The sequence below is a fragment of the Hakea prostrata genome, chromosome 5 (assembly GCF_041222555.1).
Source record: "Hakea prostrata isolate BN-2017 chromosome 5, UWA_Hpros_2, whole genome shotgun sequence".
Classification (NCBI taxonomy): domain Eukaryota; kingdom Viridiplantae; phylum Streptophyta; class Magnoliopsida; order Proteales; family Proteaceae; genus Hakea; species Hakea prostrata.
This window is the reverse complement of record NC_142604.1, coordinates 1,280,771-1,305,895: the sequence shown is the minus strand read 5'-3', so window position 1 is coordinate 1,305,895 and position 25,125 is coordinate 1,280,771. Positions and strand designations below refer to the sequence as shown.

The 25,125-nt window shown below is 38.7% G+C and overlaps 2 protein-coding genes across 2 annotated transcripts; one reads left to right on the top strand and one right to left on the bottom strand.

The window, feature by feature from the left end:
* Window positions 1–3,462: 3,462 nt before the first annotated feature.
* LOC149014288 (glucan endo-1,3-beta-D-glucosidase-like) lies at window positions 3,463–6,668 on the top strand. The gene has a single exon (XM_089155916.1). The coding sequence runs from the start codon at window positions 3,795–3,797 to the stop codon at window positions 6,039–6,041; it is 2,247 nt and encodes a 748-aa protein (XP_089012042.1). The 5' UTR covers window positions 3,463–3,794; the 3' UTR covers window positions 6,042–6,668.
* A 10,816-nt stretch (window positions 6,669–17,484) lies between these two features.
* On the bottom strand, window positions 17,485–20,795 carry LOC149014287 (DEAD-box ATP-dependent RNA helicase 21-like). The gene has a single exon (XM_089157132.1). It carries the CDS (start codon window positions 20,756–20,758, stop codon window positions 18,629–18,631), a length of 2,130 nt encoding a protein of 709 aa, XP_089013258.1. The 5' UTR covers window positions 20,759–20,795; the 3' UTR covers window positions 17,485–18,628.
* Window positions 20,796–25,125: the final 4,330 nt, after the last annotated feature.

Genomic DNA, 25,125 nt, shown 5'->3' with positions numbered 1-25,125 from the left:
TGGAACTAGAATTAGAAGTCAGCTCGGAAGTGCCTTGGGTACGAAGGGACTCGACGGTTATAGAAATAAATGTGAATCCGACGAATTTGGATAGGCAATCGTGCCTTAAAAGGAATTAGTAACTAGCTCAAATTGGGGAAATCAAACCCCTATGATCGTGCGGTTAAAAAGAAAATCCAAGTATCTATCCAACAGTCAAAATAGAAGATAAATCATAATATCATATATAAGTAAAAGAATAAGGCAGAAAGAAGGTAACTGGATCGTTTTCCCTCTACTCTATCTTACAATTAAGCTCTACAACTTGCTAGAGATCTTTGGTGGTGCTCTTATTGACTTAACCATCGAAGGTAGCTTTCCAACCTTTGAGTCAACTCACGTCTGACATTCGTTTTGCAGGCATTCGAAGGTTAGGCAATTTTCAAACACATCACCCCCAAAATGCATAGAGGTGAGTTCCGGCTAGGCCTCCAATGATGAGACCTCTTGTTTCTAGACCGGCTTGAAAACCTAGTAATGGGAATCGAAGGTGGCTTCATATATCTCCTTCTTCACCATATAAATCAATGATTTCTTGCAAACTAAGGCTCTTTTTGGTATCAATTATCATTCTCAATTATGAGGTCTTTTCATTATTTTAAGTTGTTTGGCATCTATTATCAGTTTTATTTTTATTTAAATAATAGAAAAACTCTCAAAATCCATAATGAACTTTTTGTCTATTAGGAATTATGGTGAGAATTTCATTCTCTTTATTTATAGTTTTATTCACAAGTTTACTTAGGGCTTGTTTGGCTACATGAGTCTAGAGATTTCAAATATCGAGAGATTTCAAATCTATGGAGTTATAATTTATAAAATTAGATATTTGGTTGTGGAATGAAATATGTGGATTCATCCTAAAAAACTATTTGATCGACGTGATTTTTGTGAATGTGCAAATGTATAACTTTTTTGAAATCTCTGGATTTCACCCCTTACCCATAAATCTACAAATTCACCTTTTTAGTGTAAAAAGGTGAATCTATAGATTTCATGAATCTAGAGATTTTTACAATCAAGTGGATTTTTATCAGCTGCTGTTCTGACACCCTCATGTTTCCTCCTGTTAATCGTTAGATGATGAACATCTGTTTTATTTTAATCCAACAGTTGATAATTTTACAATACTTAACCATTTCATCCGTAAATATTCTCTCTTCTCCTCTTCTCCGGCTCTCTCTCTACCTTTTCCCTCCGGCGACCTATCTCATTTCATTTCGATATCTGGGATCTAAGGCCAGATGCCAGCTAAATCCTCTGCAAGTTCATAGCTTCACTTCACCTTCTATGAAGCTCAATAACCCATTTCTAATTTATCTGAAACATCCCTCCTGGTTTGGCTCCAAGGCGGCCCTGGTTGCTCTTCCCTGCTTTGTAACTTCTTTGAACTTGGTCCCTGACGTTTAAATACCGAGATGGCGGAAGCAATAACCTTGTTCTTGAGCCTAACCCAGGTGCTTGGAATCGCCAATTTGGTCTTCTTTTTATTGATAACCCCATTTGAGTTGGTTTCAGTGTTGCATCCTCCCCTGCAGAGATTCCAAGAGACCAAGAAACAGTGGCCAATCACCTTATCTTTGCCCTCAAATGGTTTATCTTCTCAGACCCACTTTACATCACTGGAGAGAGCTATGGAGGAAAATATGTTCCAGCTGTTGGGTACTACATACGCCAACAGAATTCTGATATGAACTTAAGGGGAGTTGCTATAGGGAATGGATTGAGTCACCCAGTCACTCAGGTTGCTACTCATGTTGCGTCTGCTTACAACTCTAGCTTGATTAACCAAAGACAGAGAACCCAGCTAAAAGAGATTCAAGCTCAGGCTGTGAAGCTGACCCAAGAGGGTAAATGGAAGGAAGCAACGGATGCACGTAACTCAGTCTTGCGTTGGTTGCAGTTTAGCAGCCTTCTTTTTAGCAAGTGCAAAAACCACATGATTCATGTCATCGTCATTCATATACACCTCAAAACTAATCTCATCCTTAGAAGGCACAATCAAGTAATAAATTCTCGAAATCAAATCATGCCGATTCTTAAGCTCCATGGTGGCCAACATACCCTGACAGTACCCTGCTCGCCTAAAACTTAAATACATTCAGCCCTTCTTTCAACAACAATGGTGGATCCATTCCATCACCAGTCCCCAATAAACTGAAGTTCTTTTAGAAAATGGAATCCTCGGTGGCAAACTTGGCCGCCCAAGCCAAAGCAATGTTCTATTTTCTCACTTACCGTTGAAATAATTGATCGCAAACCAGGTCAAGAAACTGAGGCAGATGATCTCGATGATGTAAGATCAAGGTTTTGGCGGAGTCTGCAACGGTTTTGGAATCCTCCACCGGGGAAGATGGGGTGGTAATTTCTTCAGGCGTTTGCGAGGGTTCGGCGACAGGAAGGCCTTTGAATTCGTCCTCGTCCCAGTAATCGAAGGATTTGGGTGAGGGATCGGAGGAGGAACCGGTGAACGGAAGGGTAGATCGGAAATTTAGGAGATGTCCGAAGGTTTTTCCACAAGGGCATCTCCGTATACGTCGGCAGGGTTGCCGGAGTAGAAGAGGGTAAAGGCAGAGAGAGAGCCGGAGAAGAGAGAGGATATTTAGGGATGAAATTGTTAAGTGTTGTAAAATTATCAATCATTAGATTAGAATAAAACAGGTGTTCATCATCCAACGGTTAACAGGAGGAAACTTGAGGGAGTCAGAACTGCAACAGATAAAAATCCATCAAACGGGTATAATTCTCAGATTCATGAATTTAAAGATTTGAAATCTCTGGATTCATGTAACCAAACAGGCCCTTAAAATGTTATGGTTAAGATGATGGTAAAATAATCAATGCACATTCTTTTATAAAAACTATACTTTTCCCCTCTTTTATCACTTGCTCATTATTATTTACGAACAATTTTTTATTTTGACACCAAACTTATTTTTCATTCCATAATTTATTTTCGATAAAATTCACCAAACCATTTTTAATTCTTGACCAATAATGAATTCTTGTATTTATTTCTTTTAAATTGGCATAATAGAGAATGAGAATTGATACCAAAAAGAGCCTAAACTAATCCAATGATCTTAGTTCATTTAGATCTTATATCCTTATGAGTTATGGTATTGAATTGTTGTCAAGAAAAAATTTCAACAAAAACCCAACGGCCAAAAAAAGTCTATACACCCAAGACAAGATTTTGTGTGGCTCACTTGAAGACTATGATAGTACAATAGAGTCCATTTTTACTATGCAGAAGACAAAGAAGAAGAATCAAGAAAAATCAATTTTTACCTATAATCAAACATTTTGCCATTGAACCTTTTGCCTTGATAGGAAGAGTACTATCCAGGTATAAAGCTGAACTAAATCAGTTAAATAATCCTAAACCAAGGAACAAATCAGATATGATTCCAAATTCCTTGATCCCCACAAAAATCCCAAAAACTACCTTCCCTGTATCCTATCTCTTACTTCATCCACAATCATAATTCAAGTAGTCTTGCAGGTTGAAGTTGCAACCTTCTAAGAAATGGAATTCCTTACAGAATACTCCATCCCCATCCATACCTCTATATCTTCCCTCGCAGTTGCACTTCATTTCTCACAATGCAGAAGCCTTGAAACTCTGGTTCGGATTTCTCTCTCCTTCTAATTTTTGAAAATTCGAGTCAACGTTCCGACATTTTCTCATCCAACTGTCCTCAGTAGCCAACCACCACGTCCACCCCCTTCTCAGAAAATCCATATAAAATAAAATGGTTTCGTTGAAGAAGATCGAACGGGAAATCAGACGCGTTTTCAAACCTTCACGACCTCGACCGCCTCCTCGTCCTCCTCCTCCTCCTCTGCCGGCGCCGCCGCCACTGCCACCGCCTCCTCTTCCCGCTCCTGAACCTGAACCTGAACCTTTTCTTCTTCCACCGGAACCCACAATCCCCACCATGCCACCTGTTCCTCAGAGGCCTCCGTTTCCTTTCCTCTTCCCTGAAACCCAATCAACAGTTCTTCCTGATCCATCTCGTTTCTTCTCTCCACACCTCCTCTCATCGCCTCTGCCCACCAATTCATTCTTTCAGAATTTCGTTCTGAAAAATGGTGATCAGCCGGAGTTCATACACCCTTATCTCATCAAATCTTCCTCCTCCGCCCTCTCCATCTGCTACCCATCTCGTTTCCCCAATTCAGCATTCATCTACCAAGCATTCAATCAAGATCTCATTATCTCAGCAACCCAGAACACCGATTCTCAGGACAACCACATCATTTCCTCTTTCAGCGATCTTAGTGTGACTTTAGATCTTCCTTTTAATCTGCGATTCTACCTTGTTCGTGGAAGCCCGTTTGTGACTTGTAACGTTCACAGCCCCACCCCACTTTTTGTCTCGACGATCCATGCTGTTCTCTCCGTCACATCCAACAATTCCCAAACAAAGCACATCATATGTCTCAACAACAATCAAACATGGCTCTGCTACTCTTCGTCACCAATCAAGTTGACTCACAGCAGCATCTCTCTCCTCACTTCAGACCGATTCTCTGGAATTATCAGGTTTGCCCTGTTGCCAGATTCTGAGCCACGATACGAAAAGATTCTTGATCGGTTCAGTGCTTGTTATCCGACATCAGGAGATGCAGAGTTCATTCAGCCGTTCCACTTGAAGTATACATGGGAGAAAAAGGGTTGGGGAGACCTGCTCATGCTTGCGCATCCTCTCCATTTAAGGTTATTGAGCGATGAGAGAAATGTTACTGTTTTGGAGGAATTCAAATACAAAAGCATTGATGGCGAGCTTGTTGGTGTTGTGGGCGATTCGTGGGTCTTGAGACATAGCCCTATATCAGTTACATGGCATTCGGTTAATGGGATCGATGAAGTTTGCTTTCCAGAAATCATCTCTGCCCTCTACAAAGATGTTCATAGTCTTATTTCGCGTCCAATAACAACTACTTCGTCTTACTTCTATGGGAAGGCAATTGCTAGAGCAGCCAGATTGGCATTGATTGCAGAGGAGGTGTGCTGTCCTGATGTGATCCCAACGATTCGGAAGTTCTTGAGGGATTCAACTGAGCCATGGTTAGATGGGAATTTCAATGGAAATGGATTTTTATACGATCCCAGCTGGGGAGGAATTGTCACCAAACAAGGATCATTGGATTCTGGAGCAGATTTTGGGTTTGGAATATTCAACGATCACCATTACCATCTGGGTTATTTTCTCTATGGAATCGCAGTGCTTGCTAAGATTGACCCTGCTTGGGGAAGGAAGTACAGGCCTCAAGCATATTCACTTATGGCTGATTTTATGACCCTGGGAAAACTGTCCAATTCACGATACACACGATTGCGCTGTTTCGATCTCTGGAAGTTGCATTCTTGGGCTGGAGGACTCACTGAATTTGCAGATGGAAGAAACCAAGAAAGCACGAGTGAGGCGGTGAATGCTTACTATTCAGCTGCTCTGATGGGGTTGAGTTATGGAGACACACATCTTGTAGCCATTGGTTCAACCCTTGCAGCTATGGAGATTCAATCTGCACAGACTTGGTGGCATGTAAGGGAAGGTGAGAACATGTATGAAGAAGATTTCAGTAGAGAGAACAGATTGATGGGTGTGTTGTGGGCTAACAAGAGGGATAATGCACTCTGGTTTGCTCCACCTGAGTGGAAGGAATGCAGGCTGGGAATACAGGTTCTGCCATTGTTGCCCATAACTGAGGTTGTGTTTTCTGATGTTGGGTTTGTAAGAGAGCTGGTAAAATGGACTATGCCTGCTTTGTGGAGGGAAGGGGTCGGAGAAGGATGGAAGGGGTTTGTGTATGCAATGGAAGGCATGTATGACAGGTATGGAGCTCTAGAGAAGATAAGAAGCTTGAATGAGTTTGATGATGGAAACTCACTGTCCAATTTGCTGTGGTGGGTACACAGCAGAGGCGACTGGGAAGAAGAGGAACATGTGAAAGGAGGGGGAAAGTACTGCTGGTTTGGACATTACTGTCACTGAAGCAACCTCTTTTCTTCCTCTGTTTACTGTACATAGTGTTTGAATCAATAAACTTGCTTTTCTTACTTAGATTACTTTACATCCAAGTATTTGAATGAACAAACCAAAGGCTGTAGTCTTTATCAAATGTTATCTCAGGGTGTGAAAGCAAGCTTCTTTTTTTGTTCCCAAATGAAAATCAGCTTCCAGGTAGTTTAGGGGAAGAATACATAAAAGGAGGATAGCATGGTTGATTACTTGTTCTTATTTTTTTTGCCTTAATTTCATCTTTGTATTTTTTACCTCTTCAAATAATACTTCTTCCTCAAGTATGGATAATACGTGTTGCCGAGCTCTTCTGTGGCAACCAAATAAGATTGTGGAAATCAAAGTGGTGAAATGCCCTGAATGTCGTTTAGTCAGTTTCAGTAACGCTAGAATTTGTTGATAGATTGAACCAAAACCCTTGCCTATGTGTTTCTTCAGCATCTGGCTCCGCTTCTTTGAAAGGGAAACGTAATGAGCCCCAATCAGAATTTGACTGCCGTGCAAAAAGGGAGATGATTTCTGTGTTTGGCGATTTTAACATTCAACAGTACACCATTTTTGATTTACTGATTGGAAACTACTGACCGTAGTCTTTGTTAATGTCATGGTATGGGGACTGAAATATTTTGTGGAGGTTGGATTAATGCCATACCTGTATAGGCAGTCCAAAATAATGCCAAGGCATGGCAAAAAGTTATTCTTTTTCTCTTTTCCCAGTGTTGTGTTCATAAGTTACCTGTAAGAACACTTGATTTAACCCCCAGGCATGAAATCCTTGGTGATTTGAACCATACTTCCTCTTCTCAAAGCAAGGTAGAGGCAAGAGCATTTCATGGCTAGAAAATACCGTGTGATTTTGTGGTGGTTGAGATTTCTTCTATTGGTCTATAGTTTCTTGATTGGCATCTTTCTGATGCTGCTTGCAGAATGAAATAACTTTAGTTGTGGCCCAGGTTAATAGAATCCAACAAATTAACCTTCAGTTTCACCACAAAGCTATCCAAGACACCTCTGTAGCCCATAGTTTTGCTCCCAGTTTTTTTAGGAAGGTTACTCGTTGGCATTGCTTTGATAATTCTCATGAAGTTCTGCAGCAAGGAACTGGCTAAAATGGATACATCCTGTAGTCACAAACCCTTTAGTACCCCAACAAGATCATCCAGCTACATCCCTCGGACTAAACATTTCTTGTGAGTGGTGAGGATGACCAGGCAGTGCTTTTCCCCTCCGGATACATCTGGTGTTGCATAAAGTTCATTCGATATGCAATTCTTGCATGTTTGATAGCCAACCTTCCTCCACCTCTATTTTCTCTCCGAAGGTTGTAATGCCCATGTAGCCTTTGCCTGCTGAAGTTTGCAATAGGAATGACAATGTTATTGATCTTGTTTTATCATAAAAAAAAAAATACTGAGATCCCACAGTATCACCTTTTGCTTATCTTTTCCCCCTTTTGCTGCACTTTTTATCAAGAAAATTGGTGATCTAGGAGACAACGAAAAAATGTAGTAAAGTACTAGAATTTAATCAACAAAAGACTGGGCAGTACAACACTGGTTGTAATCGTGCTTCAGTGCTGCAAACGGTGAGAATGAAATCTCGACCACCCCGTTTTTTTCTTTTTTAAACTACACTGGCTGAAACCCAAAAAAATAAAAGAGGCAAAACTCAGACCTCCACTTTGAATCCTCCTGACCATAGGCAACTCTGTGCTGCCCATTAATTACACAGGACTGAAGTTGAGCCCCACTGGCTGAGACAATGTGTAGTTCATTAAACAGACAACCATCTTGTTTAGGCAGGCACGGAACAGAAGAATGCTCTAATGCTCTATAGCACTCTCCTAGATGGGATGAAACGCAGACTCATTCTCTATTTTGAGAAACAGGGAGAACAAATGCTCTGTTAGTCATCCTTTTTGGGCTGCTAGGCTGCAAATATGTTCATGGAAAACTTTGAACGTTTACTTGAGCTATGGCGTACGATAATGATCACAACAATTCTCTCAGTTCCTTCAGCTCAAGAAATATGAAAGATTTCCTCATATATCAGCAAAAACAGATTCCAAATAATGCAGGAAAACATATACAGAGCACAGAGGGTAATGTACAGTTATGGCCAACCAACAAAAATAAATCAAATATGATGCAAATACTTGTGCATCTGGATGCAACTTCCACTGAGAGTTAATGAAATTATCTCAAATTGCTTTGTAGGCTGTCGGAAGAATTATCTCTTAACACCCGTTCCAACACAAACATGTCAGGGATTCATTTCCTCATACCTTTAAACCATCATGAAGAAAGTCATTCTTCAATTGAGAAAGCAACTTTCATTCAAAACAAGCAACCAAACTTCTGAAAAACTAGACTATTGGGAGAAATCTGAAATCACCTCTACAAATTCCACCATGGTCATTAATTTGGGTTTATACCTGGTAAAGATTTGATTTTCACCTTCTTGTTCAGAAATTCCTTGGATGCCCAGGACCGGAACAAACTTATCTGCTTAAAGATGTTGGGGACTGAACCACATGTTTGTTGTTTGTACTTTTCAGGTAATATTTTGCAACATTAAATATAAATGACTTACAGCATCACAAGTCGAACCAAAAGTGGATGGAACGTGAGCAGCACAGCATGCGACCATAGGTAGGATGAACAATAAACCCTCAAAAGCTCCTAAGTAAATATTAAGCAAACAGATAATCAACTTAAGAATTAACAGAAGTGAAGTTGATAGATCTTGATAGATTCTAGGAATTAATCACAACTAGATCAAATAGAATTGTTCAAAAAAAGGGGTCCTATCCAACGGTTAGGTTCAAAATAGATTGGAAGACTGATTTCTGAAACTGAGGTCCAAGAGATAGGAAGACTCAAATTATTTAATATCAAACTAACAGAACAACCTGAAACTTGAATCGAACTAATATTTAACAAATTAATACTATTCTCAGGGAAGTAGATTTTCAATAGATATTCGAACTGACCAAATGGATACAATGAGCAATTTCTTGTCCATTGCGTGTGAAATGAAGGTCTGCGGGCTGGCTGGTGAAAGCTGAATCTCCTTAATCCCTCTTTCCTCTTCCTCTCCTACCTCCTACAACCCAGCTTGAGTTCCCTTGTGCTGCTGCTGTTCTGTGACCACTGCAAGTGCTGTTATTGTGAAGACATTCTTGAAGGCTTGATCCAATCCATTAGAAGCAAAGAGTTGCTGTTTCTGATCCAACATCAAGGAAGCTACAAGCAACCCTGCCACTCCAGTTTGCCCTGGTTTTTGCTGCTGATTTCAAACAAAAAAATCTCCCCAATTCTCCATCAGAAACAGATAAAATTTGGAGAAACAGACAACCACCAGGCCTCCCAATGGATCTGAATTTCACTCATGATTCACCAACTTGATCTCAAAGTGTTGGATTCTATTAGGAGTCTAATAAGAGTTTGTATAGGAGTTAAGTTAGAGTTTGTATTCATATAGAATTCTATTCCTTGTAATATTCTACTACAATCGTTTCTTTCAACATGGCATCAGAGCCTAAGTTCGATTAGGGAAGAGAGAAAGAAGAAAGAAAAAAAAGAGAGAAGAAAAGCAAAAATCTCTCTCTCACTGTTGAAGACTTACCTCCTTCTAATTTCTTCAAATCCATTGCAGTTCTTCAAACCTATCACTCACTGTTGAAGCTCCTAATTTTTTCAAACCCATCGCTTTTTTTTTCTGGCAATTCTTCAAGTTCCGCTGCACTGACTTCGATTAGAAAAGACCAAGAACATAACAAAAAGGAAAGAAGAAGAGCAGAAGAACTCCGCAAACCCATCTTCTTCTATCTTCTTCTTCTGAGTTTTGATCACCAGAAGAATTTCGATCGATCACTGCACCTCTACGATCGCAGAAGAACTCCGCAAACCCATCTTCTTCTATCTTGAGTTTCGATCGATCGCTGCACCAGAAGAATTTCGATCGATCGCTGCACCTCTACCATCGCTTCCTCCATTCACCTCTGCCATCGAACCAGGTAACCTTTACCGTCTTCGATTTTTTCAGGTGTGACCGTGTCGATTGGTTATTTTATTTGGTTGGATTTTTGGGTTCAACCTCTGGTTCGGTTTTTAGTTTGGTTCAGTTTTTTGTTCATTATCCAAAATAGACAAGACCAGAACCATATTTTTCTTTTTTTGTCTCTGGTTCTATTAGCCAAAAACCAGTAGACCAGACCAGATTTTTTTCTCTGGTTCTATTAAGCCAAAAAAAAAAAAAAAAAAAAAAAAAAAGGGTATTTATAATCTTTTTTTTAGGTGATTTGGCTATTACATTCTGCGACGTTTTAGTTTTTTTTCAAAAAGGTGAAGACTGAAGAACTGCAGACAATTTTTTCAACATGGCAACTATCGATGGTACTACTGCTCCCACCGGCCCTGAACATTACCCAAATTTTCATCCTCTTTCGGTAAGATTTGATGGGACAAATTATTTGATTTGGTCACGATCTGCTTACTTAACTATTGCTGGAAGAGGACTTGTTGGATACATTACGGGCACCACTATCAAACCTTCTACCACAGGCGTTTCCCAGGAAAAATGGATCTCGAATGACTCTCTTATTATGTCATTTCTCTTGAATTCCATGATTCCAAATATTGCCCGTGGATATCTATTACTTGATATCTGCTGCCCAAATGCGGAAGGCTACTCTTGAAACATATGGACGGTTGGGGAATGATGCACGGGTTTATGAGCTACGAAAGAAGCTTCATGAGACTACCCAAAAGGACCGATTGTGGCCCACTATTATCTTTGAGTTGCGATCTCTTTGGCAAGAGTTGGATCATTATGGGGATTATCACCCCACTAATCCGAGATGATGTGGTGACTTATAAGAAGCACATTGATAAGATTCGAGTATATGACTTCTTGGCGAGGTTTGAACGTGGAGTACGATCGGATCGGAGTACAAGTCTTAAGTCGTTCTCCCTTTCCTACACTAGAACAGTCTTATGCTCTTGTTCGGTGTGAGGAAAGTCGTCGATTAGCCATGCTTCATACTCTTATTTTGGAGAAATCAGCTTTACAGTCTGTTCGCACTAAATCTGATCCGGCTAAGGAGATTGTCAAGTGTGAGCACTTGTCACAAACCCTATCATACTAAGGAAAATTGTTGGAAACTCCATGGGAAGCCTGCTGATTTTGAGAAAAAAAGAGCACAAAAAAAAAGGAAAATCGAAAGCTCATATCTACGAGACAGTTTCCACAAAGCACCCTCCGTAGATGTTGGTCTCTCACGGGAGGAGTTAACTTCTTTGCGACGTATTCTCGCAATCTTCTCTTGCCAGTACAGCCTCTACCACTGCTTCCTCTACTATTCAAACCAACTCCTACCTTGCTACTTCGGGTAAAACTTTTACAAGCTTCCAAGTTTCTTCGAGTTTCTACTCCTTGGATTATTGATACCGGAGCCACGAGATCATATGACAGGTTTATCCTCTTTTTTCTTACAATATTCTCCAACTTCGGAAAGGATAAAGTTCGAATTCTTTGATGGCTCCTATTCTTCCATTCTTTGGAAAAGGGACCATTCAACATTCTCCATCCTGTCTTTGTCTAAAGTTTTACATGTTCCCCTCTTTCTCTACTAACTTGCTCTCTATCGTGCAGTCTTACACATGACTTAAATTGTAAAGTGACATTTTTCCCATCTTATGGTGTCTTTCGGGATCGGTAACGGGGAAGGAGATTGGACGTGGTAAACTAGACAATGGACTTTATTTGCTCGAGCCGATTGAAGGATCTACTTCTGCTTTGACTACATCTTCTAATCAGGTCCATTCGGTAATATCAGACCTTCATCAGTGGCACCGTAGGCTAGGTCACCCCCTCTAGGAACTCTTAAGAAAATATTTCCTGATTTAGTTTCTTCTTGTAATGAGGATGATTTTTTTTGTGAAGCCTGCATTTTTGCGAAGCAAACTCGGTCTACTTATTTACCTTCTCTTCATAATAGAAAAAATATTCCTTTTATGTTAATTCATACTGATGTGTGGGGTCCCTGCCGACGTGTGTCTATCACTGGCCATAGGTACTTTGTTACTTTTATTGATTGTCACTCTCGTTCTACATGGATTTATCTTTTAAAACAAAAAAATGAAGTTTTCCGATGTTTTCGTGATTTTCATAATATGATTAAAACTCAGTTCAATGCCACTGTGAAGATCCTTCGCAGTGACAATGGCACAGAGTATATTGATGGTGAATTTCAAAGATATCTCTCTGACTCTGGCATAATACATCAGACTAGTTGCGTTGATACGGCTGCCCAAAATGGGGTGGCCGAAAGGAAGAATCGGCATCTCTTAGAGATAGCCCGTTCTATTATGATTGCTATGAATGTACCTGACCAGTACTGGAGTGATGCTATTCTCACTGCTTCTTACCTTATGAATAGGATGCCCAGTAGGATACTTGGTTTTAAATGTCCTAATGAGATTCTTCAAGGAGCCTCATCTTTTGTTATTTCTCCAAAGGTTTTTGGATGCGTGTGTTATGCCAGAATCACAGCCCACCAGAGTAAGTTGGCTCCCCGCAGCCTACGTTGCATATTTTTGGGGTATTCTGCTACTCAGAAAGGGTACAAATGTTATCATCCTCCCTCCAAGAAAACCATTGTATCCATGGATGTACTTTTTCATGAGTTTTGCCCTTACTATACACCTCTCCAGGGGGAGAGTCCTAGAGGAGAGGTGTTCTTTCCGACTCTAGATCTTCCTTTTACACACCAACACAACTTAAGAGTCCCAGAAGAGTTTCACGACCGTGGGGAGACTTCGGCCAGTATACCTGAGGACTCTAATCCTCCCCCTTCAATTTTTGAACCATGTGAAGAACCTAGCCAAGGGGAGACCACTCCTGTGAGACACACTGTTGGGGTCTTTCAAAACCAGATTGACCAAAATAAAGAGGTGCGGACTTATCGGAGGAAGAAATACAACCGGCTAAAGCGTGGTGGAGAAAGGGGATACGTTACCACTTCCGGTCTCCTGCTCCAGAATCGGATTCTCTCGAGGTATCTTCTTCGATCTTCCTATTCTTTGTTAGAAAAGGGGTCGGGATCTTGTACTCAACATCCCATAGCTAAATATGTTTCTTATAACTCTTTGTCCGACTCCTACCGTGCTTTTATATCCTCTCTGTCATCATCTATATCTGTTCCTAAAAGTTGGCGGGAAGCCTATCTTGATAAGAGATGGAAGGAAGCTATGGTAGAGGAAATGCAGGCAATGAAGAAAAATGACACTTGGGAGCTGGTTACACTTCCTCCAGAAAAAAAACCAGTGGGCTGCAAATGGGTATTTGTGGTTAAACAAAATATGGATGGATCAGTCAACAAGTTGAAAGCTAGACTAGTTGCAAAGGGGTTTACCCAGACCTATGGGATTGATTATCAGGAGACCTTTGCCCCAGTTGCGAAACTAAATACGTCGAGTCGAGTTACGTTGTCCGTAGTTTGTGAACAAACACTGGAACTTGCACCAACTAGACGTAAAGAATGCCTTCTTACATGGGGAGTTAGCGGAAGAGGTCTATATGAAAATCCCACATGGTTTTTCCGATGACAATATCTGCGGGGAAAGTCCCGTCGGTTGAAGAGGTCAATATATGGGTTAAAACAGTCTCTAGATCTTTGGTTTGGACGCCTTGGGAAGGCAATGACTTCTATTGGGTACAAGCAAAGCAATGCTGATCATACACTATTTGTCAAGAAGTCAAGTACTAACATCACACTTCTCATTGTCTATGTAGACGATATTGTCATCACAGGGAATGATGGTGAAGAAATTCAAAAGTTGAAGGACTATCTTGGCAAAGAGTTTGAAATTAAAGATCTAGGGAAGTTACGGTGATTTCCTAGGGATTGAGGTGGCTCGATCAAATAAAGGTATATTCCTATCCCAAAGAAAGTATGTCCTAGATCTATTATCAGAAGTGGGAATGTTGGGGTGTAAAGTAGTTGATACCCCTATTGAAGCTGGAGCTAAACTTAAAGAAAAAGAGGGAGAACCAGTGGACAAAGGAAGATACCAAAGGCTGGTAGGGAAGCTTATCTACTTGTCTCACACCAGGCCGGACATTGCTTATCTTTGTAGGTATAGTGAGTCAATTCATGCATGATCCATATTTAGCTCATATGAAGGTTGTTATCGGGAATACTACAGTATTTGAAGGGAACTCCTGGAAAAGGAATACTTTTGTCACCCATTGATAATCTAAAAGTAAAAGCATACACCGATGCGCGGGCTGGATCTCTAGACAGGAAGTCAATTTCGGGTTCTTGTACCTTTATTGGAGGTAATCTAGTTACTTGGAGAAGTAAGAAACAGAATGTGGTAGCTTTATCTAGTACTGAAGCTGAATATAGGGCTATGGTTCGTGGAGTTTGTGAGCTACTATGGTTGAAAGGCTTGCTGCAAGATATTGGAGTCCAAGTTCCAAACCCCATGATGTTATATTGTGACAACAAGGCTGCTATTAGTATTGCTAATAATCCAGTGCAACATGATCGAACTAAGCACATTGAAATTGACTGGTTTTTTGTCAAAGGAAAGTTGGAACAAGGGCTTATCTGCATGCCTTTTGTAAGATTTGAAGACCAATTAGCAGATGTTTTCACTAAGGGATTGAAAGAAAGAGATTTCCTTCCTATTGTAGGCAAGTTAGGCATGAGTAATATCTATGCCTCAACTTGAGGGGGAGTGTTGGATTCTATTAGGAGTCTAATAAGAGTTTGTATAGGAGTTAAGTTAGAGTTTGTATTCATATAGAATTCTATTCCTTGTAATATTCTACTACAATCGTTTCTTTCAACACAAAGCGTTGAGATCTCGTTGAAATCTTGCCAGAGTTGCTGGAAATTTTCATCCTAACCTGACGCTCCAACTTGAGGAGGATTAGGGGTCATTTGGGGCTGATATTCGTTGCCGAGCCTATTTAGCCCTTATGACCACACTGGTGACCTCAGATTAATGTAAATAGTGTAAATGCAAGTACCACATCTGACCCCTAGTGGGAAAACACTATGCTGAAGTGAAATACTGAAATAGCTAATTGTAAACATTATATACTCACAATTAATCCTCAAAAGCAAACAAGTTTGATACACTACTCATTCATAGGTCAAACGATAATCCAGTCATCAAAATTCCAACTCAAAGAGTCAAGACTCAAGATCCTATGTGCCATAAGCATGTTGTCTCATCTTGCACATCATCTCATTTTGCTAAATGGAAAAAGAGAGACCTGAGAGTTCTCGGTTCATGAGTTTCAGCATCACTATCAACTGGATCGCCATGTCAACCATCACTTTCTGATTCTGACCCTCTACCTTTTAATTCCAATTCTTCTTATCTTACAATCTAACCATGAGAGTACACCAAACTTTAAGCAAAACCTCATTATCATTAGCCTTCCAATCAATTCAACTCTAGTTGCAGCCCACAAATTCAGTGGCTGGTTTGGCCATGGCGCTTTAGTTACTACTTTGAGAGTAGCTGCCATATCTTTTGATTCGACCATCCAAAGATGATGAAACTTTCAGCACATATTAACCATCATATAAGCTTTGGCATATAAAGGCTGGTGTGATATTATTCTCTAAGTTAGTAGTTGAAAATTTTATTGCTACTTTCATGTTCTACTGCAACCTATCATCAATCCCACAGTAAAGTGGTTTTTAGCTGAAACTCTTGTAGATTATTTCATACCAGGGCCTACCATGGCCACCCATGAAGACATTAACTTTACCCATTGTGGCTATGGGAGATAACCCTAATGTAAAGATTTGCAAGCCTCAGCTCACTGATGACTGAGCAGTCAACGCAGCCCTTGATGGCAATGATGATACTGAAGAGACCTATGAAGTCAATGAGAATAAAATTTTGATTACAGAAGCAAAAGGTGAGGATTCATCCAGATACTGTACATTTGGTTCTTTAGTGGCTAGTTGACTTTTGACATCACATGTGATCGTGGATAGTGGAAACTATGTAAAGGTCGTATCTCAAGCCTCTGGTGTCGATGTTTCCCTCCTCAACAACACTACTTGGCAGTAAATTAATAATGTTCAGTGAAGCCAAAATTGGGAGGATATGAAGAATATGTTTGGTGAGACATCATCCCATGGTACTGACTAATGTCTTATTTGGACTGACCAGTGATGTATGACAATAAAGTGTTAGTGAATAGTCCCAAAAACCAATGCTTATTTCATTTTCCCGGGGGGGGGGGGGTTGGAGAATTAGTATTTAACCAAATTAACGTGCCAGCCATGAAATTAATTTGAAAAATACCAAACCAAGCACCAACAAGCATTGAAGCCTATTTTTAGTAATTAAGCAGGCCTGAGAAGCCATTCATGAGAGTCTCTACGGATAACCCACCACTAATGGTTTGACTAAGATAACTAAAATAAATTTAAACAGAGACCACCATATCATAATATACTGAAAATATTCTTAATTCTATCTGGACAGTATTGCCAAAAGAGAAGCTTCAAAATCTACCATCACATTCAAGACCCTGAATCCATTTTCATTTTCTAAGAATTCAAAGAACATAAAATCCAGACTCAAGAAGGTAAACAAATTTAGAGTGCAAAAACTACTTGGAAATGAGGCGGGGGGGGGGGGAAAACACGAGTGTGAAATTAATACCTTGTCTAGCATACATAGATTTAATTTCCTTAAAGGTGTCAAAGTAAATAGCATGGAGAAGCTACTACTACTACATATATTCAAGCAAATAGGTAATCAAGTTAGCCATACACCGATTCCAAAATTCATGTAAAGGACGCAAGTTTTGCCAACTTCTCCATTCCATGTTCTAATACACAACACCACCAATCAAGACTTGTAGTAAAATTGATAATTGAAATATTTATATATAGACAGAATAACAGGAGGAAAAACTGACAACATCCTAGATTCAGAATGTCTGTCAAGAAGGGAGAAACAAAAGAAAACGTTATAAAACAAATTCCACTTTGAAATATCTACTAAAATTCTACACTGATCACTGGGGACAAGACAAGACAAGCTAGAAGCAGAACCCTAATCACATTAACAGAAGTCCTGAGGTCTTGAATTAAACTACATGAAGAAGTAAATGGTACCCCCATGATGCAGAAACACAAACTCAAGTCATTCAAACAGAGATCAGGCTTATAGTGAGAAGCTGTTCAAAACCCTACACCCTTTTTTATTTTATAAGAGTACAAAGAATATAAAATCCAGAATCAAGAAGGTAATCCAATTTAGAGAGCAAAACCTACTTGGAAAGGAGGAAAAGATATATATATATATATATATATATATATATATATATATATATATATATATATATATATATATATATATCCCTTATAATTCTTCGTAGTGTGTGTACATTTCTATCCCTTCTCCTGATTCAAATCAATGGCTAAGCTAATGGCAACCCAAGACAGTCAGTCCACTTAGCAAGTGCATTATTGCACAGCTAGTATGCACAATTAGTACAGAAAACATGAATGAGAAATTAATACCTTGTTTAGCATATATAGATATGATTTCCTTAAATCTCTCAAAGAAAATTGCATGGAGAAGCTACTATACTACATATTTTCAAGCAAAAATAGGTAACCAAGTTAGCCACACACAGTTTCCAACATTTTTGTAAAGGACACAAATTTTGCCAACTTCTCCATTCCATTCTCTAATACACAATGATGCCAATCAAGACTTCTAGTAAAATTGATAATTGAAATATTTATATCAAAAAACATAAATAGACAGAACAAAACAAGGAAAAACTGATAACATGCTGGACTCAGAATGTTTGTTAACAACAGAGAAACCACAGAAAATGTCAAAAAACAAATTTCACTTAGTAATATCTATTGAAATTCTACTCTGGCCACTAGGAACAAGACAAGCTTGAAGCGGAACCCTCATCACATTAATAGATATTGAATTAAACTACATGAAGAAGTAAACAGTACCTCCGTGATGCAGAAACACAAATGCAAGTCATTCAAACAGCGATTAGGCTTATAGCGAGAAGCTGTTCAGAGCAAACAATACAATTATGCAAAGTCCTACCATGAATAACACATAATAATGTTAGTCCTAACACCCCACAAATAAACACACAATAAGGCAATCTAAAAGTAAACAATTTATGGAGTAACTGAAATATGAAAACAGTAGAAAGTACACTGGTTGCAGGAAAGTATGCTAAACAAAAATGAAACATCAGGACAATGTTGTTTTTCTCAGTGAATGAAATAAAATCCTAATATTCAAAGTTCCTTAAAATTGGTCACTGAGGATAATGTTGCATTTCTGGATGAACAAGCTAATGACTATCAACAGTATCCACAATTCAACATTGCAGATGCCTAACTTATCATCCACTAAAAAAACCAATGCTTCTGCTGACTAACAACAATAAGAAATTTAATCAAACTACAGAAACAAAAGAGCATGGCATGGTAGATGTAAGGAATCAGAAATATCTTCCAGTAAACAAATTTCTCAGTGAACAAAAACAGTGTCATTGCGCCTAGGAGGTCGGTCAGGTATTGATCCTGGCTTGAATTTTGATGCCTCATGTCTTGCAAGCTCAGGAGGCACTGGACTATTACTCTGAATAAGCATCTGCTTGAGATCATAAAATACGTCAGTATCACTGTGTGTCAAAAATGTTGTTGCCACACCAGTCTTCCCAGCACGTCCAGTTCGTCCAATTCGATGAGTGTACATTTCAATATTCCCAGGCATATCATAGTTTATGACATGAGCTACATCAGGTATATCAATCCCACGCCCTGCTACATCCGTTGCAACAAGAACATTAAAACGTTTGCTCCTAAAACCTTCAAGGCTAATCTCTCGTTGCTCCTGTGATTTCCCTCCGTGCAGTGTTGTCACCCTATACCCTTCCCTATCTAAACTCTTAGCAAGACTATCAGCAGCTTTCTTTGTATTGATAAACACCATTGCAGTCTTATCCCCTAGATCATCCAGCAGCTTCCGCAACCTTGGCATTTTCTCCGATTCCTTGAGCATGATTACACACTGGGTTATGAGATCAGTTGCCTTTCCAGCAGTTCCAATGTTGACCACAACAGGGTTCCTGAGGTACTTCCTGGCAAGACGCTCCACAGCTGGGGGCATGGTAGCACTGAACATATAGGTCGTCCTGTAAATTTTTTTCTCATCAAGCTCTTCATCTTCATTCTCTGGTTTTAAATTGCTTGAAGGCATTGCATCCAATACACCAACAACCTGGGGCTCGAAACCCATATCGATCATCCTATCAGCTTCATCAAGGACAACATAATTACATTGGTTAAGAACAGCATATCGCCTCTCCAAGCAGTCGATAAGTCGTCCAGGTGTTGCTATCACTACCTCACAACCCTGTCTGATCCTAAAACCCTGCTCTTCAATGGACTGCCCACCAACAATTGAGACCACTTTGACACCCAAATAGTGTGCAAATTTCACAGTTTCATCTTCAATCTGCTGGGCGAGCTCCCTAGTAGGGGCCATGACAACAGCATATGGCCCTTCCGCCTCATTCTCCTCACTCATAGGAGGCAATTTAGAGATGTAAGTCAACATAGGGAGAACAAACGCAGCAGTCTTCCCAGAACCCGTTTCTGCAATCCCAATCACATCCCTTTGTTGTAGACCAAGTGGAATCGCAGCCATCTGAATTGGAGAAGGCGTCTTGTACCCTGCCCTCTCTACCGCCTTCAATAGCTCTGGAGTCAACCTGCTCTCAGCCCAATTCCGCATAGGCCTGGGAATCCTCGAACCCTTATAGGAAATATTGAAGTCTTCCCTGAAAATTCTCCAATCCCTCTCCGTCATTTCTTCAAGCTTCTTCTCCGACCAGTGCCTATCGACCCTCATATCGAAAGTATCATACAAATCCGCCGCCTTCTCTTTCTGCAGCTGCGCAGCAGCTTCCTCCGGCTTCTCTGCAACCCCAGCTTTATTTCTAATATCCTCTCGCATATCCTTCTCGTTCTTGGCAGCAAGCTTTTTCTGCTCTCGCCGATCCATTCCAGCACGAAACCCTCTACCGAACAACAGCTGAGCCTCATGAGGGTTCTGGTATAAAATATTCATATCCCGAGAGGTGTCCTCAGTGTTCTCCCAATCGAACGAGAACCTGAACTTCTCGCTAGGTTTAATAACTCGTTTTTTAGGTTTTTTAGTACCGAGATACTGATCTTTAATTGCTTCAAGCTCCTTATCACGTTCTCGGTTAGCTTGCTTCTCCAAGCGAGCTCTCTCTCGCGCCTTGAGCTCTTCATCTCGTTCTCTGTCACGGTTGCGCCGCTCCGACTCACGTTCTCGTTCTCGTTCTCGTTCACGTTCACGCTCTCGGTCGCGGTCACGTTCTCTGTCACGGTCGCGTTCTCGAGAACGATGGTGGCGATTGTCAGGAGAAGATTCAGAGGGTTTAGAGGAACGATTCTGATCGGTTTGGTGTTGTTGGAGACGAAGCTGTTCGGCTTTGCGTTTCTGCTCTGCAACTTCTTCCTCACGGCGTTGAAGAGCTAACTGCTCGCGTTGGGCTTTGGTGAGGAAGACGGGCTTCTTGATATTGGTGGATAGTGTAGCACTAACATCTTCGATGGAACGTTTCATGTCGCTTGGCTACTTTGCAAGAGCAGAAGCAGGAGGTTTGAGATGTACCATTCAGGTTGCAATATTTTATTTCAAGTGCACCCCGAAGGTTCACGAAAATGCAAAACAACATAATTTTACAAACGCACTTTTTGCAATGATTTTTTTTTTTTAATTTCGTTTTTCTTTTAAAGTAAAGAAACTGTTTTAAAATGAAAATAATATATTAAAGACAAGATAAATCGAATTTTATTCATTTAAATTGTATGCATTATATATTTATAGTATAAATAATATATTTTTTTATATAAAATATCAGTCTACAAAAAAAATACAATGTATGATTATTGCACAGAATAAGATGCTCTTGATGTATAAAGATGGATTGTTGTAATCTTCAGTTAATCTATATATATAAAAAAATCTTTAAATAATATGAAAATATTATTGGCAAAATTATATGCTAAGGTGATTGAGATCTTTATTTGAAAGTTACATTTTTTGATATTATCTCTTGGGATGATAGATATTCATAATCAATAACAACAACAACAACAATAAGCCTTGTCCCAACTAAATGGGGTCGGCTACATGAATTCTTGCCCTGCCTCAAACAGAACTGTTTGAGGCCATGCTAAATATAAGGCTTAAGCTATATATATCATTTCTCACCACTTCTCCGAAAGTTATCTTAAGTCTACCCCTAGCTCTTCTAGTTCCTTCAATATGGATTATATCACTTCTCCGAATATGAACATTTATAGGTCTCCGTTGAACGTGGTCGTGCCACCTCAAACGACTTTCTCTAAGCTTATCACTTATGGGAGTAACTCCCAGACCAATTCTAATATGATCGTTTCTTATCTTATTCATCATAGTTTTGCCACTCATCCATCTTAGCATCTTCATTTCTACCACACTGAGTTTATCTATATGATTCTTTTTAACAGCCCAACACTATGCACCGTACATCATGGCTGGTCTAACAACGGTCTTATAAAATTTTCCTTTAAGCTTTAATGGAATACGCTGATCACATAAGACCCCAAACGCACCTCTCCACTTCATCCACCATATTTTAATTCTTTGGGAAACCTCATCCTCTAAATCACCTCTTTTACTTATGATTGAACCTAGGTACCTAAAACAATCATTCTAAGGAATCTCTTTATTGTCAAGTATCACCACCTCATCATCTACCCGGTCATGACTAAAGTTACAAACTAGATATTCTGTCTTCGATCTACTAAGTTTGAAGCCTTTTGATTCCAAAGCTACTCTCCATGATTCTAATTTGCTATTAATCCCCACTTGGGTCTCATCAATCAACACAATATCATCCGCAAAAAGCATACACCAGGGGACCTCATCTTGAATGTCTTTGGTTAATTCATCCATTACCAGTGCAAATAGATATGGGCTTAAAGTTGACCCTTGATGTAGCCCAACTGTTATCGGGAATTCATTACTTTGTCCCCCCACTGTTCTAACACTAGTCACCGAACCATCATACATATCCTTAACTATATCTACATATTTACTTGCAACATTTCTTTTCTCTAGTACTTGCCAAATTAACGCTCTAGGGACTTTATCATAAGCTTTTTCTAGGTCAATAAATACCATATGAAGGTCTTTCTTACATTCTCTATACCTTTCTATAAGTATCATAATTAAGTAAATAGCCTCCGTTGTAGATCTTCCCAGCATAAACCCAAATTGGTTCTCCGTAACTGTAGTTAAGTGTCTCAAACGGGTTTCAATTTTTCTCTCCCATAATTTCATCATATGGCTCATCAATTTAATGCCTCTATAGTTATTACAACTTTGAATATCTCATTTATTTTTGTAAATTGGAACATAACACTTCTCCTTCAATCATCTGACATCTTCCCTGTGCTCATAATCTTATTAAACAACTTAGTCAACCAAACTAGTCCATGGGTTCCTAAGCTCTTCCATACTTCAATTGGGATTTCATCAGGACCTTGTGTCTTGCTGAGTTTCATCCTCCTTAAAGCTTCTTTTACTTCGGATATCGAAATTCTACGTATATAAGTTAGGACATTGGTGCCTTGATGAAAATTCTACGTATAAGTTCATAATCAATATTATTTATAACACTTCCATTTAGATGTCTAATAGATAATATACATAGTTAAAATCTTATTAAGAATAAACCTTATTGAAAAATTTTGGAAAATTGTATATTGTTATAAAATAAAGCAAATATATCAAAGACAAAGAAGAAAACTAGAACAAGATCAATCAGAAGTAATTCATTCAGTTGAGTGCATTACATATTTATAGTAGAAGGAGCATCTACTCTGATATGGAAATACAATATATGATTCTTGCATACAATAAGATATTCTTGATATGGAAAGATAGATTGCCGCCCAAGATAGAAGATGCATAGAATGGAAATATTGACTGCCAACATTGCGTGTTGAGATCACTGTAATCTTCAATTAAGATGGGAATGTGAATCACCAAGATTGTATGTTGAGGTTGGTTGAGATCTTCAATTGGAAGTATTGTCTATTGGGGGATGATGGATATCCACAATCAATATTATTTATAACACTCCCCCTTGGATGTCCATCAATAGATAATGTATCTTGTTAAAACCTTACTAAGAAAAAACCATGTGGGAAAAAATCTTAGTGAAGGAAAAAGAGTATACATATCTAAATGATATATTAGTAGCTGCCTCATTAAAAACCTTACCAGGAAAACCCAGTGGGACAAAACATTGGTTAAGGGAAAAAGAGTGCAGCACGTATTTTACTCCCCCTGATGATAACATCATTGAGTATCTTTAAGTACGTACATTCCAATATCATATACCAGCTTCTCAAGACTTGAAGTATGCAACTTCTCAGTAGATAAATCTGTCAAATTATCACTTGAACGAGTTTGTTGAACATCGATTTCACCATTTCATTGAAGACCATGAATGAAGAAAAATTTCAGTGAAATATGTATCGTTCCATCTCCTTTGATGTATCATCGCTTCAATTGAGCTATGCATGCAGCATAATCTTCATATAATATTGTTCAAACCTCTTATTCTAGTAGAAGACTGCATGCTTCCTGAATGTGTTGTATCATTGATTTAAACAAAATATAAAATAGATAACATTCACTTGTGAATATAGATCAGATAAAAATCTTGCATCTGCATAAAAAGTAAGTTGATGTCCACATTCATAAAATAATATCATATCAATAATTTCTCAAATATACTGAAATATATGTTTTATAACATTTCAGTGTCTTCATATTGGAGAAGAGATAAATCTTGCTAATACACTTATAGAAAATGCTATATCTGGTCTTATACTATTAGCAAAATACATTAATGCCCTAATTGCACTAAGTATGGTACTTTATGACCAAGAAATTTTTCACTATTTTTTTGGGGTCGAAATGAATCTTTCTTTATATTGAACGATCTCACAACCATTGTGGTACTCAATGGATGTGTTTTATCTATATAAAATCTCTTCAAAATATTCTCTATATAAGTTGATTGATGAATGAATATTTCATTCGTCAAATGTTCAATTTACAAGTCAAGACAAAACATTGTCTTTTCAAGATTTTCATTTCAACTTTCTTCAAATAATCTACTGCTTTTTGAAACTCTTCAGGAGTTTCGATGATATTTAAATCATCATCAATAATCCTTACTAAAATTAGATCCATATCCTTTAATAAAGGCATAATAATAAATTGGATCATTTTTATACTTTTCATTTAGTAAATATCCACTAAGGAGATTATACCATATATGCCCTAATCATCTTTGAAGCCTTATTGAACAAACTTCCTAGGAATTTTTATATGCTTCAGTCATTTTGAATCCATCAGGGATTTTCATATATATTTCACACTTGAGTAAGCCATATAAATAGGCTGTAATAATATCCATTAGACGCATGTCAAAATTTTCATATACTGCCAGATTAATAAGATATCTGAAGGTGATTGCATCAACCACAAAAAAACATGTTTTCATGTAATTAATGCCAGGCATCTGCGAAAATTCTTATGCCATAATTCATGCTTTACATATCACGATTTCATTCTTTTTCTCATTTCATTTTTTGCAGAAAACTCAATTATACCCCACTGGCTTTATACCTTCAGATGTTGGACTACAAGTCCAAAAACTTTTATTTTCAAGCGAATTCAATTCTGCTTGAATTGCGTCTCTACATTTTTGCCAATCATTTCTTGATTTATATTCATCAACAAATTTATGTTCAAGATCCTCGTCTTGTTGTATTATTTCAACAATAACATAATATGCAAAACTGTTGTCGACAACTTTATCTTTTCGGTTCCTTCTTTTTCTTGCAATGACATAACTAATCGAGATC

Bases quoted from the DNA above. Each gene is read 5' to 3' on its own strand.
- LOC149014288 (XM_089155916.1), top strand. From the start codon at position 3,795: ATGGTTTCGTTGAAGAAGATCGAACGGGAAATCAGACGCGTTTTCAAA.
- LOC149014287 (XM_089157132.1), bottom strand. From the start codon at position 20,758: ATGAAACGTTCCATCGAAGATGTTAGTGCTACACTATCCACCAATATC.